Below are 16,242 nucleotides of genomic sequence, written 5' to 3'. Positions count from 1 at the left end.
AGAACTGACCATTCAGCACAACTAAGCTCGTTAGTCCAAAATAAAAGGAGACGACACCAAAATTCTTAGTTGTTTCGATGCAACAAAAGTTCAAGCCCTTCAAGCCATCTCTGGCTTTCTTTTCCCTCAGTTTCAGGACAAGTATATTTCATTCAGGTTTGGATTTGCTTTGTCTCATTTACTCAGTAAATGAGCACCATTGAAACAAGTATTGTACTTTCAAATATCATCTCCTAATGGTGGCACACAGACGGAGAATGATACACGAAGGGCTAAGACTGCATTTTTAACAAAATCCTAATCACTTTATTTTGGAAGACTGGCAAAGTAAATTAAACTGCTGTCCTTTTACAAAAACAGATCAAAGGAAAATGACAAACATGATGTTCCTCCACATGAAAGTTTGGAATAAGAACTCTCTAACTGCGAGTATAAAAAAGACCAAAAGAAGTGACATTTGATTTTAAGAGACAGAAATCTGTATGTTCACTCATTGTTGTTCAGAGGGAGGAAGTAGAAATAGTGACTGAATATAAATACTTAGGAACTAACCTTGATAACAATCTTAACTGTTCCTTAAATGCAATCAGCGTTTATTTCTCCTCTGTAAACTCAAACTATAGAAAGTAGACAAGGACCTCATGTTGTCCTTTTTGATTCAGTTTGTTATCACTTTCAGTTTCATTGCCTGATTTAGTGGTCTGACAAACCAAAAATGTAAAAAGCTCCAGCAGATTATTAAGCATGCAGCTAAAGTTATTGGCGCTGATGCAGATGATCTGGCAAATATATGTGTGTCTGTCAGAGGACAACGCTAAAAAAGAAACTGGAAATCATCTCAACTGACGACAGACACCCATTACGTGTAGAACTTCCATAAATCAGGAAGGAGTCACTTTGAAAAGCCACACAAATCACTCCAGAAATTCCTTTCTTCCTGGTGCCATACGACTTTTTAACAAGGAATATTGGAGAAAATTATTAAAGTTGGATATGCATCCTGTAGACATTTTTGTGTAAATCTGCCTTTACCTTAACCTGCCTTGTCTCCCTCTATTTATTTGATAACTAAATACACGGCATTGCCCAGGAGGTAAATAAAGTGTGTTTTTTTAATTGTTTAAGAAAATATAATTAAAAAAAAAAAAATAAACTTTAAAAATAAAAAAAAATTAACAAACAATGAAGACTCACTAATGTGCGTGTATTGTTTACTGAAGTGCCTTGTCATATACAATGTTTTTAGCCAATATATAAAGGTTCTTAGGACTTCACACCCTTGAACATGCCACATAAAGTGGTCCGTGTGAGAAACAGGCCGTGTCCAAGTTGATTCCAGCAAATATCAATGATTGTGCAAACGTTCTGAGCGTCAAGTGGATGACAACAGACAAACAAGACCGAATCTCCAATTAGTCTTTTCCAATTAAAATTCTTTTGCAATCAATTAAACGTTAAATATGTTACCTATAAAAATAAATATAAGTTAAATATCATAGCTATATTTGTTTTATATTTACCTTCGATTTTGATAAGTTAATGAAATTAGTTTTTTTGATTATGAACGTATTAAAAAAAATTTGGATTTCTTTTTTACGAAAAAATTGTAACACCAACATGTTAGCTACGATGTTACGAAACAAATGACATTTAGTTCATTAATGAATAAAGAAAAATCGCAAAGAGAGCTGCTGAATCCACAAAATAAATATAGGATGTTAATGGTAGATAAAAATAAAATTGCTTACTTATCTTATATAAAATATAATAGATTGCCTATTTTAATCAAAATATAAATGTGGAATATGTTCAAAGTAGTCTAAAAACAATGGGAAAAGTGAAGCCTTTTTTAAGGTTTTTTGAAAGATTAATTTTTGTTTTGTGGTGTAATAATAAGTTTTTACATGTAGAATTTTTGACGACGTAAAAATAGTCAATTAAATTAATATTATTATTTGGTTAATTCAATTCTATTAATGCTACAACATTGATACAATAAGAATAATGCAAGATGAAAATATAGTTAACAAAAAAAACATTAAACAACAAACAAATAATACTACGTGATGAGCGTCAACTGGATAATAACACACATAAAAGACAGCAAGATTGTTACAGTCTACTTTATATATGATATATATAATAATTTTTTTTTTTAATAATAATTTTTTTTTGCATTTATATAGCGCTTTTCTCACTACTCAAAGCGCTTAGCAACTGCAGGTTAAGGGCCTTGCTTAAGGGCCCAACAGAGCAGAGTCCATATTGGCATTTACGGGATTCGAACCGGCAACCTTCCGATTGCCAGTGCAGCTCCCTAGCCTCAGAGCCACCACTCCGCCCACATAGCCACCACATAGATATATATAGATATACAGGGTGGTCCAGATCTAACTATGCAGCTTTTAAATGCAATGCAAAGCAATAATTGCATAGTTAGAACTGGACCATCCAATAGATAGATATAAAAAAAGTTGGGATGCCAACCTGGCCAATTTAATTTCAAAAGCAACAGGGGCACGCGGTGGTGGTGCTCAAACATATAGAATGCTGGCAGTCACCTTCATTTCGCCCTCTGGTGGTCATTCAGAGTGTCAACTGGATGATAACATGCATACAAGACCGCAAGATCACCCCCCACCCTACCCAGAAGGGGGTGGGTTATGGTTGATTTCACCCTACAGTATTTTTAGTCGACCAATGAGACCAAGTTTCATGAAAATCGCTCCAGCCGTTTGGAAGTGATACATACATACAAACACACACACACACACACATTGACTTATATATATATATATATATATATCTATAATAATAAAAGGCAAAGCCCTCACTGACTGACTGACTGACTCACTCATCACTAATTCTCCAACTTCCCGTGTAGGTGGAAGGCTGAAATTTGGCAGGCTCATTCCTTACAGCTTACTTACAAAAGTTAGGCAGGTTTCATTTCGAAATTCAAAGCGTAATGGTCATAACTGGAACATATTTTTTGTCCATACACTGTAATGGAGGAGGCGGAGTCACGTATCGCGTCATCACGCCTCCTACGTAATCACGTGAACTAAAAACAAGGAAGACATTTACAGCACGAGTCACACGCGGGAACGAAGGTAAATGACGTTAATTTTTGACTGTCTTTTAATACTGTGTGAGCATACATATTAACACATGTGCAATTAAACGTGTGCATTTACGGGGTGATTTCTGAGGCTTAAAAGCTCACCTTTTATCAAACGCGGGAAGAAAGGTAACTGACGTTGTTCACTGTCTTTTAATACTGTGTAACCATACATATTAACACATGTCCAATTAAACATGTGCATTTACGGGGTGATTTCTCAGGCTTAAAAGCTCGCCTTTTACTAAAAAGGTAAATGCAAAACTATTTTCAATCAGTTTATTGAAACGCTCCCGTTAAGGATTGCAATAACATATTCGCGAGATAAAAGAACGAAGTAGGGGGAAATGGAGGAACAGCCGCAAACAGCGAAGAGCAAAAAATTAATTAAACAATTGAGAACGGAGCGAGTTAAGCATACAAGCATGTTCATAAGGGAAACAAAGTACGGTGTAAAACGTAAGTTTAAATTAAGTTAATAGAAACGCTCCCGCTGCGGATTGCAATAACATATTCGCGAGATAAAAGTTTAATGAGAAGACACAAGGTATAAACGAAGCACACGCCGTGGCGCAACGTTAGGGGCAACAGTTTCAACCATTCTATGATCTGCTTCTCGCAACTGAAAGACGGCACATGGCGGATGTTAGCCGACTTGCTGACCGCAACGTTAGGGGCTTCAACTATGGCGCTGACGCAACATCTCAGTGCCAACACTTTGCAGACTGTACTTAAAAGACACGCCCTCCTCACTGGACAGTTAAAAACACCAATCAAACTAACGATGACATCAAGTATTACCCAATGAAAAGTAGGAAAGGAGGCATCTTCATAAAATGCGTGTGGGATGATTTGCATGAGACGCTGCTTTCAAAAAAAAATGATAAAAAAAATACGGGATAAATCCCGTCCAGTATTGATTCAAAACGGGACGCGCAATTTCATTCTCAAACGCGGCACGATTCCGTATTTTAAAGGACGGGTGGCAACCCTACAGTGCCAGGTAACCACCCATACAATCAGATTGTGATTCAGACTAGGAATGCAATGAATGTAATTACCCCGATCTACATACAAGGCGAAAGTCTTGCAACATTCAAAGATGATGGTTTGGGATAATTAGTACTTATTAAGTACAACATTGAACATAAAAGAGCTTATGAAGCCTTGAACCGAAAAAAGCAAGATCTCAGAGATCGTAAAAAAAAAAAAGGAGGTAATGTCGTTTTACTCGCTGTAGATTTTAGTCAAACATTACCAGTTATTCCACGAGGGAGACCAGCAGATGAACTCAACGCGTGTTTAAAATCCATGCTTCTCCCACGGTCGGTTATATGTCGCGTGTTCTCGGGTAGGTACACCAAAAAATGTATACATTTAAGCATGTAATGGGCAAAGAAAAAATGAGGTATACCCGAAGGCACTGCAGTAGTACTCAATGTAACTTTACTTCTTAAATGTTAATGTTTTACTGTTTAATAATTTATACGCTTCTTATATATTGTTCAAATTCTTTTATCAAAATACCAGTGACAGCGCAATGCACGATAACATGGAGTGAATACACCATACGCATCTGCCCACGGCCGCCCTGGTGTGCGCAGATAGGAGTTGATTCTAAAATAAAATAAACATAAAAAGAGTAATACATTCATCACCCATAAAGCGGATAGCAGACGTGACGTATTATATGTGTACCACATTTCAAGTCAATACGTGAAACGGTTTGCAAGCTACATGTGATTTAAAATCCTGGACAGACCAACGAAAAGCCACGGTAGCAAATTATAGAAGAAGATTTTACTGTTTAATAATTTAGATTTATATGAAATGTGCTTCTTATATATTACTTCATATTCTCATATGATAATGATGTTAATGTTGTTTATATTGATTTCTATGTTATTGTAAGTGCATCTATGTGTGTATATGTATGTATGTATGTGTATATATATATATATATATATATATATATAAAAATATATATATAAAAAATATATGTGTATATGTATATATAATATATCTGTATATGTGTGTATATGTGTGTGTATATGTGTATATGTATATATATATGACAGCAACACTCATAACAATGACAACACAATTACATTGACAATCATGTTACGTTATTTTTAAAATGTTTCCTTTACTTTTTCATAACCTCTTTAACACACTACTTCTCCGCTGCGAAGCGCGGGTATTTTGCTAGTATATATATATATATTTCTTTTCTTTCTTTCTGCTATTGGATGCAACTGAGAAGGCAGATTTCACGTTTTCTAGTGTAAACATGACAAAACAAAGAAACTGTGAAAGTTAGTGAACAGTCAGCAGATGCTGGTACTTGGTGTGTTTTGTGCAAAACTCCAGAAGACTTTCACCTTACCGTCCATCATCAGTGCCTTCCATGACAAGATAAGAGTAATCCCTCCTTTGCCATTTACTGCTGGAATCTGTAAAATAGATCTTCCGCCCATCTTGTGTAATATCAAGGTCATTCACAAAGGACAGCGGTCTGCCTTTCACTGGATTCTGTGTAGACACCAGCATGTCTACTTCTCCTGTTTAGAAATAAACAAACAAGCAAAACTGTAGCACATGCAAATAATTTAGCTGGAAATGGGAAACCGAGCAGGATATGCACTGGAAATGCAAAAATATTACCAATCAAGCCTTATTTCTCAATTGTACTCTAAAATAGTTATCATTTTTCTGGTTAACATACAGACCCCACACTGACAACTTGATTTTTAGTTCACACCTTGTGGATTTGCTCTTTAGAAACAAAAAAAAACTAAACTTCAAAGTCATGGCAATAAACTTGGCAAAAGCAGTCCAAAGAAACTAAGTGAGTTTGTGTGTGTGATTTGTTCCTGATGCAGACAGACAGACAACAGCAGCTGACCCAGACCCTGAAAGGATGGACTTTGGCTCAATATCATATTCTGCCAATGGAACAAGCAGGTTCAGAAAATATAAATGTAGATGGATTAAATAAATGGGATATCTCAAGAGATGCCCTATGTTTTGGTCAAGGGGTTTCCCGAATAACAAAAGTATAATAAAGCTGACAAAAATATGAGGGGAGACCCAGTGCTGGTCACTGAGATTATGTGACATAAGCATCTTCTTTTCCCCATAGGAAAACATACAAAGTATGATAATATAAGTGTGCCATGACATTCAAGTACGTTAGGGGATTTTCAGATATTCCAGTCACTTCATCTGAAAATTTTGTTTATGAAATGTTTTTGTAACATATACTGTATATACTCACGTATAAGTTGGGTCTTGAAACCTGAAATATTGATCATAAAATCAGACCCCGACTTATACACCTGTTCAAAAATGCAACACTTAATTTTAAAATTTTTTTTTTCATCTTCTTGCCGCCTCCAATCTCCCATCAGTTTCTCAGACACATCGAATTTTGTTGCAGCAGCGCAGTTACCAATTTCTTGTGCCACTTCAACAACGTTTAATTTAAAACCAGCTTCATATATTCTTCTGATCGAACGCTCCATCGTAGATAAGGGTTGCTCTTACGATAAAGGGGTATGAGGGTTTGAGATACAAAAAACACAAAACAGTGCAAACATCACTTTGGAATAGTGCGGGTATCACCGTGTGGTCACGTAGGCACAATAGAGAGAGAGAGAGAGAGAGAGAGAGAGAGGTGAGGAGCACACTCTGATACAGCGCATTGCGGGCCCCACATAGAAAAAAAAGGGAGTGTGCTCCATAGTTCCTCTCTCAGGTGGGCGTTAGCATATCATAATCTCTTGGACCAATAGGGTGAATTTTCCGCATTCAACGTATACAATTGACATTATAAAATACCAGAAATTATACTGTAAAATCAAGTCCTGACTTATCCGCGGGAGAACTTACTGCATCTGCAAGTATATACGATATTTATATATATGTGTTGTGGTGTGAATTTTGCATATAAGTTGATAAATATTTTGTATGTCTTTATTTGTAACATATAACACTAATGTCTATCATTGATAAGAACACTAATGGTTTGATGGTTAAGAACCCCCCCCTCTTTAAGGGCCGAGTATCTTTGTAATTTTATGACAGGGCTAGGGGAAGTGCCTGAAACCAGTATAGCAAGTGATTCTCTGCAGGACCCTCTCAATCCGACTCCACAGGAAGGCCAGACTACCTAGCTGGCAAGCATCCGCTGAGCAAATGGTTTGGGGGGCAGGTGTGAAGGTATTCTGTGCCCCATTGGTCTGAAGTATGGCTGTTTGGGATTGGCCTGAATCAGAGGCCATTCCGTAGCACAACACCCTATTGGTGTAAGGGTTTGGACAAAGAATGTATAAATTCAGTTGCTTTACCCCCCCATTCTCTCATACCAACTAATGAAGGAGCATCTCACACACCATGAACTGAAAAAGCCCACACTGAGAAGCACAACGCGGCAGCCATAGAGACAGGCATGCAGCCTGTTCTGAAGAAAACTGACCAGAAATGAGACCCTAACTAGAGACATTTAAAGTAACTACAAGTCTGTGTGCCACCTGAAACTACACATCAGCATTTATCAGGTTGTATGGTTGCCAGTGTTCACTTGTACTTTGCTTATTGTTATTATTTATGAATATTATCAATAATACATTATTTAAAGTATAATGTAACTCCTGCTTGTCTTTTACTACACCTAACTGCCTGAAGTTATAAATGCAGAAGGGAAGGTGGGGAGAAGTTATATGGTACAATACCTTATAAACATTGGTAAGTCTGTGAGATTTCAGGCACTCTGACAAAGGCTACACATTAATAATACAAAAGGAGAAAGTCAAGTAATAGAGAACTCTACCAAGACAAAGCAATATATGACGCCTAAGCAATTTTACTCTATTCGTGAACTTTGAGAAGCGTCAACTAACTCTTAAGAATTACTCAATTCAGAGGATGTGGACCTACCTGTGCTTGCTGCCCCACTGGCATTCATAAGAAGACACTGGAGACACCATATCTTAGCCATATCGCTGGCATTTGAGTCCTATTAATCTTTGTCTCACAAAAATACCTTCAGATAGACGTTTTAGGGAAAATTTCAAGCCTTGCCCTCTGTTGCTGAGATGTTTCATTTGCACATTGTTGAACTGCGGTGTTTGCTTCATTTCCACATTTTGTTTCTTCATCTGTGTTATTAGTATGATGTCATTGTTGCGTGGCAGCATTTGCTGTACACAGGTCTTTCGTGGTGACAAGTGAGGTGCATGCAAGCGCCATCTAGTGGCTATATATATATACAGTGGTGTGAAAAACTATTTGCCCCCTTCCTGATTTCTTATTTTTTTGCATGTTTGTCACACAAAATGTTTCTGATCATCAAACACATTTAACCATTAGTCAAATATAACACAAGTAAACACAAAATGCAGTTTTTAAATGATGGTTTTTATTATTTAGGGAGAAAAAAAATCCAAACCTACATGACCCTGTGCGAAAAAGTAATTGCCCCCCTTGTTAAAAAATAACCTAACTGTGGTGTATCACACCTGAGTTCAATTTCCGTAGCCACCCCCAGGCCTGATTACTGCCACACCTGTTTCAATCAAGAAATCACTTAAATAGGAGCTGCCTGACACAAAGAAGTAGACCAAAAGCACCTCAAAAGCTAGACATCATGCCAAGATCCAAAGAAATTCAGGAACAAATGAGAACAGAAGTAATTGAGATCTATCAGTCTGGTAAAGGTTGTAAAGCCATTTCTAAAGCTTTGGGACTCCAGCGAACCACAGTGAGAGCCATTATCCACAAATGGCAAAAACATGGAACAGTGGTGAACCTTCCCAGGAGTGGCCGGCCAACCAAAATTACCCCAAGAGCGCAGAGACGACTCATCCGAGAGGTCACAAAAGACCCCAGGACAACGTCTAAAGAACTGCAGGCCTCACTTGCCTCAATTAAGGTCAGTGTTCACGACTCCACCATAAGAAAGAGACTGGGCAAAAACGGCCTGCATGGCAGATTTCCAAGACGCAAACCACTGTTAAGCAAAAAGAACATTAGGGCTCGTCTCAATTTTGCTAAGAAACATCTCAATGATTGCCAAGACTTTTGGGAAAATACCTTGTGGACTGATGAGACAAAAGTTGAACTTTTTGGAAGGAAAATGTCCCGTTACATCTGGCGTAAAAGGAACACAGCATTTCAGAAAAAGAACATCATACCAACAGTAAAATATGGTGGTGGTAGTGTGATGGTCTGGGGTTGTTTTGCTGCTTCAGGACCTGGAAGGCTTGCTGTGATAGATGTAACCATGAATTCTACTGTCTACCAAAAAATCCTGAAGGAGAATGTCCGGCCATCTGTTCGTCAACTCAAGCTAAAGCGATCTTGGGTGCTGCAACAGGACAATGACCTAAAACACACCAGCAAATCCACCTCTGAATGGCTGAAGAAAAACAAAATGAAGACTTTGGAGTGGCCTAGTCAAAGTCCTGACCTGAATCCAATTGAGATGCTATGGCATGACCTTAAAAAGGCGGTTCATGCTAGAAAACCCTCAAATAAAGCTGAATTACAACAATTTTGCAAAGATGAGTGGGCCAAAATTCCTCCAGAGTGCTGTAAAAGACTCATTGCAAGTTATTGCAAACGCTTGACTGCAGTTATTGCTGCTAAGGGTGGCCCAACCAGTTATTAGGTTCAGGGGGCAATTACTTTTTCACACAGGGCCATGTAGGTTTGGATTTTTTTTTCTCCCTAAATAATAAAAACCACCATTTACAAACTGCATTTTGTGTTTACTTGTGTTATATTTGACTAATGGTTAAATGTGTTTGATGATCAGAAACATTTTGTGTGACAAACATGCAAAAGAATAAGAAATCAGGAAGGGGGCAAATAGTTTTTCACACCACTGTATATTATATATATATATTCACGGCATTCGTAGTCTGTGTCACAATCTGATTGTATGGGTGGTTACCTACCAGGTAACGCTTGTGGTTGGCCAGCAATCTGCTAACATCCGCCACGGTGCCCTCAGTTTGTGAGGAGCAGATGATAGTGTGTACACCTGATGAGCCCAGAATGAGGGCGAAACACGTGTCGTGTACTCTTTGCATTTATTTGACAGTAAACTATTTCAACCATATATATATATATATATATATATATACATATATATATATATATATACACACACACACACACATACACACAGGGTGAGTCAAAATTATGTAAACAGTAATGGAGTATTTTTCTTATGCAGATAGACTTACACCTTGGGTGACAGATTAAAATTGAAATGGCACTGTTGCTCGTTGGTTTTTTTTGTTGAACACAATGGCGAACAGGTTGAGACATTCCTGTTAGTCATCTTGCACATATGAAGTATGTTTTGTGAATAAATTGTTAGTGCTGGCAACCTCCTTGAAAATAGCGATGGTCATAACTTTCTTATGATAAACTGCTCAAAGAGGGTGACTTGACAAAAAGGAAAAGAACAGCAGCAACATTTGCTAAGCATGGCGCACATTGCTGAGGCCACTCACAGGAAGAAGAAAAACAATAGCAGCTCTATCTGCCAAGTGTCAAGTGCAGGATACAAAAAGACAGACAATTGCCTACTCAAACCAATCTGTTCTCATCTCCTCACAGCAAAGTGATTGTTATGATGACAAACACACCGTGCTGCACACTGTGATGGCACCAAAACTGACTCCAGTGGTTACATCTGCTGAATGTCAAGCCAAACACAGGAGGTGAATCAGTGATGAAGAATGAGAAGCGATAAAGAGAAAAAGACACTGAGGCGGGCGGCACGGTGGCGCAGTGGGTAGCGCTGCTGCCTCGCAGTTGGGACACCTGGGGACCTGGGTTCGATTCCCGGGTCCTCCCTGCGTGGAGTTTGCATGTTCTCCCCGTGTCTGCGTGGGTTTCCTCTGGGCGCTCCGGTTTCCTCCCACATTCCAAAGACATGCTGGTTAGGTGGATTGGCGATTCTAAATTGGCCCTAGTGTGTGCTTGGTGTGTGGGTGTGTTTGTGTGTGTCCTGTGGTGGGTTGGCACCCTGCCCGGGATTGGTTCCTGCCTTGTGCCCTGTGTTGGCTGGGATTGGCTCCAGCAGACCCCCGTGACCCTGTGTTCGGATTCAGCGGGTTGGAAAATGGATGGATGGACACTGAGGCACATGGCAGAGCAAGCGGTAAGCCCTAATATTGAGCCACTGACCAGCCAGCAATGGCTCAGCAACATGTGAGACACACTCCACAATACAGAATACAAGACAACAACAGTACAGAAATGTATGCAGGCGAACAAGGAGATTATCAAATACTCACAACTTCCGCTCATTTGCCAACTATGGTTTTACATCAATGTTTGGTTGAAGAGCACTGCAGTGGAAAGTCTGATCAGCGCTGGGCTCACTGTGGGGCATGATTTTTTTTCATAGTGATAACAAAGGAATGTTTTGCCAAAATAGAATTGTTCAGCTTGCTCTGTATGAACTACCAGAAGTAATAAAAGACATTACACCTCCGACAAGGACTGAAACAAAGAAGTCTATTTAGGACACATAAGGGGTATCAACAGCTCCTTATCTTTTGCATCAATGGCAGCTTCTATTGATAATCTCCCAGTACATGGAGTATGCATTTTCACTTCCCTTTTATTTTAGGACTAGAGGTCCGTGTATTTCACTAGTCCATAATTACATTTGTACAGAAAGTTTCTCTGTTTCAGGACAGATGAGTCTTTTTCATTGGGAGATTTTCATTGGGAGGTTTTTGAACTTTCAAAACCTTATGCAGTTTGCTGTATTCAAGATATGTCAACAGAAACAGAACTCTATCAACAAATTTCCCTGAAGAACAAGTGGGCCAAATTGCAACAAAACCAGTCCACTAGAGAGGAGTTGTTTCATGTGGACAGGTAGACTGACAAGATCACCGCTGTAGGTGCTTTTCACATTATACACACATGTACCCACAAACCAGAATAGGTTTGAATTTTCATCATTATAAAAATAAAAAAATAAATAAACAAGAAATAGGCACAAACCTGAAACTGGGTTAACTTCAAACAAGCCGAGGTAAGCATCAGCTACAAACAGAGTTCCATTTGGGCCTACACGAATACCCAGAGGTCGTCCACAGGTTGGCTCATTCTCTCGAGAACCTTTTAGAAAGAAAGAACATTTTAATTGATGGCAAAAAAAAAAATGTCCAACCAAGTGACTGATTTCCATTTGGACTTAATACTGGGAGTTTTGCATGTTTCATCCAGAGTCCTAAAACATTTCTGTCATGAAGAACAGTGATCTCAAGATGGCATGAATGCAAATGACAAGCGATCTTAGGCAGTGGCCTTAAATGCTGGAATTTTAACATGTCAGCACCACATTGGCATACACCAGCAGTGGTGGAAGCTGTCAACAAGCCATAATATATTAGGAGGACTATTTCCATTGTCACACACATACGCATGGGAGGTAGCTGATGGGCTTACATAAATGTACCAGACCAGGGGTTGGCAATGCACACTGACAACTTTTCTGCTTCCTCTGCTGACCTTCAGAAGGAAATCCCACCTGACCTCACTTCTGGCTCCAGCTCTGATCTCACTTCCGGTTCTGACCCTCAAAGTTCATCCCTCCCTGGCTACCCTCTATAAATCCGCCATTTTGTCTGTTATTTTTAGTTCGGTTTTGGACTCAGTCTTTTAATATAACTCAGATTTTAGCTCTTACTTAAAGCTTTTCTTCAAGTATACAGGGTGGATACCCCAAACTTTTTTCTTGGTTTTGTGTCTCTCTTACACCACATTTGACCAGGACATCACACAGGTTGTGCTCAGCATTAGCGGGGAAACATTAACCTCTACTTGAGATACCGTCAAACGGTGAAAGAAGCAATTTCAGGAATTCCAATCCCTCATGAATATGCCCATCACTGAGGAGTTCAGTCGATTTCTTCATTTGAAGTTGCTAAAGTGACTAAAATTCTCCAGAGTGGCGAGGCTGCAGAGGTTGTTGAGATCCAACAAGAAATCCAAAAAGGTTTGGATAACATGTGGGTGGTTTGGGGTTAACATGTGTCTTCTGTGTTGAGTATGAGACAGGAACGGTTCTTCAACACTGGCAGGCTGGGGTGGTGGTTTGAGTTTTTAAAACAAAAGGATAAAAGTGGATTTTCCAGGTCGAAAGGATCACGCTCCTCAACCTTCTTCTAAAAAAAAAAAAAAAAAAAAAAAAAACATATGCCAGGGTACTCAAATAGAGGCAACCTCAGACCAAGGAGGAACAATGTCCATTTCATCCTGGCCATTGAACAGTAGATATACTCTCAGCCTTTAGACAAATACTTTCAGGGTCGTGGATGTTTGTCAGTCCCGAGTAGCTAAGTTTCTTCCTAGTTCAGAAAGCACATGATCACGTAGTGTTGTAGAACGTTCTTTCTACAAGAGTATGGTATTCTGGGGCCAATTTGGCATGTCACTTGGCGGCTTCATTTGTGGGACGAGAGATGAGTTTACACATTTAGTGTTAAGTCTAATCTGTTCAATTTGGGCATAGGACTCTGCTAGGCATGTGTCTCATCTCCTTCACTTGTCCTAGAAATAAAGATGCAGCCAACGCTTGGAGGGAACCCAATTTAGGAATATGGGGGGTGGATCTCTGCCATCTGTGGGTGATGTCATCCTCTCAGCCTTATAAGACTAGGATCTCTGATACACACTGAAGTGATGCAATGAGATCAAGAGGACAATTAGCACCTCCAAATATGGGATTATGGTCTTCTCTTGGGAAAAGAATGGCTGGTTGACTGTAGGCCTCTAATGAACGTGTCTTCTTCATGATCATAAGGCTGACTAATGTATCAGTGCAGCAGCTATTTAGTGGACATTGTACCAGACAATGGAAGGTCTTCAGAAGAAGCTGTAGATTTAATGGCCTCTCAACATCCTCACCTATCATTACAAGATCTGGGTAGTGACCAGAAGAATAAGACTGTGAGTTAAATTAGCAGAAATGTAGGCTAGCGTTACTGTCTGTGACATATTGTGAAGCTCAGCAATATAGGACAACTTCAGAGTCAAACTGCTGCTTCTCTGGAACAAATGCTGCGAGTCAGAGAGGTTTGGAATGAAGTTAGCATGCACCCTGGATCTCCTGTAGTGAAAGTTGTGCACTTCACACCGGACCTAAATGAATAAACACGGTCTGCTTGTGCTCAGAGGGTGCAGGGTGTACATGCAGGCATTAATTAAGGATTGCTGACGACAGCATGGCAATCGGGAGGCACCTGTGCCAGATTGCAGTGTAAAGGAAGTCAGAGCAGAACAGAGAGGGAAAAATATCAAGAGGAATACAGAGAAAGAAGCCGGAGGTTAAAATGAGTGTGCCCAGAGGGGACTGGGCGGTCTCGTGGCCTGGAACCCCTGCAGATTTTAATTTTTTTCTCCAGCCGTCTGGAGATTTTTTTTTGTTTTTTTCTGTCCCACCTGGCCATCAGACCTTACTCTTTTTCTATGTTAATTAATGTTGTCTTATTTTAATTTCTTATTTTGTCTTTTATTTTTCTTTTCTTCACTATGTAAAGCACTTTCAGCTACTTTTTGTATGAAAATGTGCTATAGAAATAAATGTTGTTGTTGTTGCAAGAATGAAAGGGATGGCTGAATTAGAGCAGAGAGAGTGCAGTGTTGTGGAATGAAGGCAGGTGCTCAAAATGGTGGAGCCAGAAGAGCGTGAGGCCAGCACCAGAGGAGTCAGGTCACTCCTGCTGAGTGATGTGGAAGTAGGAGCGACCAACTGCTTCATGGACGCGATGTGACATCTCAATGTGGCGCTCTGCAGACGCCAAAGGACTGGCGGTGGGGACCTTAGCTATGTCTTAAACGATTGACTACACCCGTTGGTACACCAAATCCTGCCTGTTATGAGTCTTCACTCGATCAACTCATCCTCGTCATGAGTATTGATGGCTCGGGGCTTAAGGACACCAAGGCAGCTGCAGGTCATTGGGGAAAAAACTCAAAGGCAGACTCAGAACACAAAGGAAGGATCACATCTCAGCTGACATGGGATTGTCTGGAAATTCCATGAAAAAAAGCTGGAGAATGTTGTTTTCTGGTGTTCAGGAACTTTAAACTGAGACTTTCATCAGGAGAAGGAAAAATGGGCCACTTGTGCAGTAAAACACGTCTCTCTCACAAATGTTTGTGTCACCACACATTAGCAATAATTAAACAATATGAGACTTAAATAATGGAATGAAGGAGCAAGGAAACAAAATCTTTACAAGTGCTGTGGGCTTTTAAAATCCCTAAATCAAACTAAACAAACTTCAGGAAACTGTCTCCTCTTACCACAGGGAGGTCTTCCTAGGGTTGCCACCATATGCAGGCTGTTGCCTTCTATTTTTATGATCTTTCCATCTGCCGTTCCAGTATAGAGAACATCTACAAATAAAAAAATAAAACCATTAAGGGCACAGCAAACGTTACCAAAACAGTGAAAGAGGGTGACCACCTCATGTGGGCTGGTCTTCCCAATAATTGCATTCTTACTTTTCCAGGTGCCGACTGTCCTTACAATGAATACTAAATAATTTAAAGATACTAAGGGGTGGCCATGTACTGAACGGCACTGCCTTATAAACATCGGGGTTCAAATCCCAGCCCATTTGTGTGATGTGGGCATTCCCTCCCCATATCCATTTGGGATCTCTGGCTGCTTCTCAAACCTGATCCCATGATCTCATGATTAGAACGGTTTATTCCATTTCCACAACAAATCCACATCTTCAGATTTCTAGAACTCAACATCCTAGCATGTGTCACACGGACTGCTGGGTAAATACGGTTTTTGATCATTAGCCGTTTGTTGGATTTCATCGGATTGGCTGGCCCGGCACTGAGTCAGCTATGGAATTGAGGCAGCTTGATGGCTGAGGTCTGCAGGACTCTGAACAAATCCAAATTGTATTATGGGATATCATCTGCTGTCGAATTCTGCTCTGTACTTGTAATATTTCTATTTCACTATTATATTGTATTGAGGATCACTTGTGTTCAGTTGTGTGTATTGTTTTGTATTGACCCACCCACTGAATGCCCAACCTGCCTGCAAAGGGGTCTCTCTTTGA

At 39.6% G+C, this 16,242-nt stretch overlaps 1 protein-coding gene and 1 long non-coding RNA gene across 2 annotated transcripts in view; one reads left to right on the top strand and one right to left on the bottom strand.

The window, feature by feature from the left end:
* LOC127525969 (uncharacterized) overlaps positions 1-16,242 on the top strand; it is a 569,224-nt gene that overhangs the window by 191,014 nt on the left and 361,968 nt on the right. The gene's annotated exons all lie outside the window — the stretch shown is intronic.
* Positions 1-16,242, bottom strand: part of apmap (adipocyte plasma membrane associated protein) — a 74,837-nt gene that overhangs the window by 39,086 nt on the left and 19,509 nt on the right. The window contains exons 4-6 of the mRNA XM_028820205.2: positions 15,464-15,556; positions 12,155-12,271; positions 5,508-5,682 (exon numbers count right to left, since the gene is read on the bottom strand). Of these exons, the coding sequence (XP_028676038.1) occupies positions 5,508-5,682; positions 12,155-12,271; positions 15,464-15,556 (385 nt within the window). The remainder of the gene's footprint in view (positions 1-5,507; positions 5,683-12,154; positions 12,272-15,463; positions 15,557-16,242) is intronic.

Source organism: Erpetoichthys calabaricus, chromosome 15 (genome assembly GCF_900747795.2).
Source record: "Erpetoichthys calabaricus chromosome 15, fErpCal1.3, whole genome shotgun sequence".
NCBI lineage: Eukaryota > Metazoa > Chordata > Cladistia > Polypteriformes > Polypteridae > Erpetoichthys > Erpetoichthys calabaricus.
The sequence above is the reverse complement of the archived record's forward strand: the minus strand, read 5'-3'. Positions and strand labels throughout refer to the sequence as shown.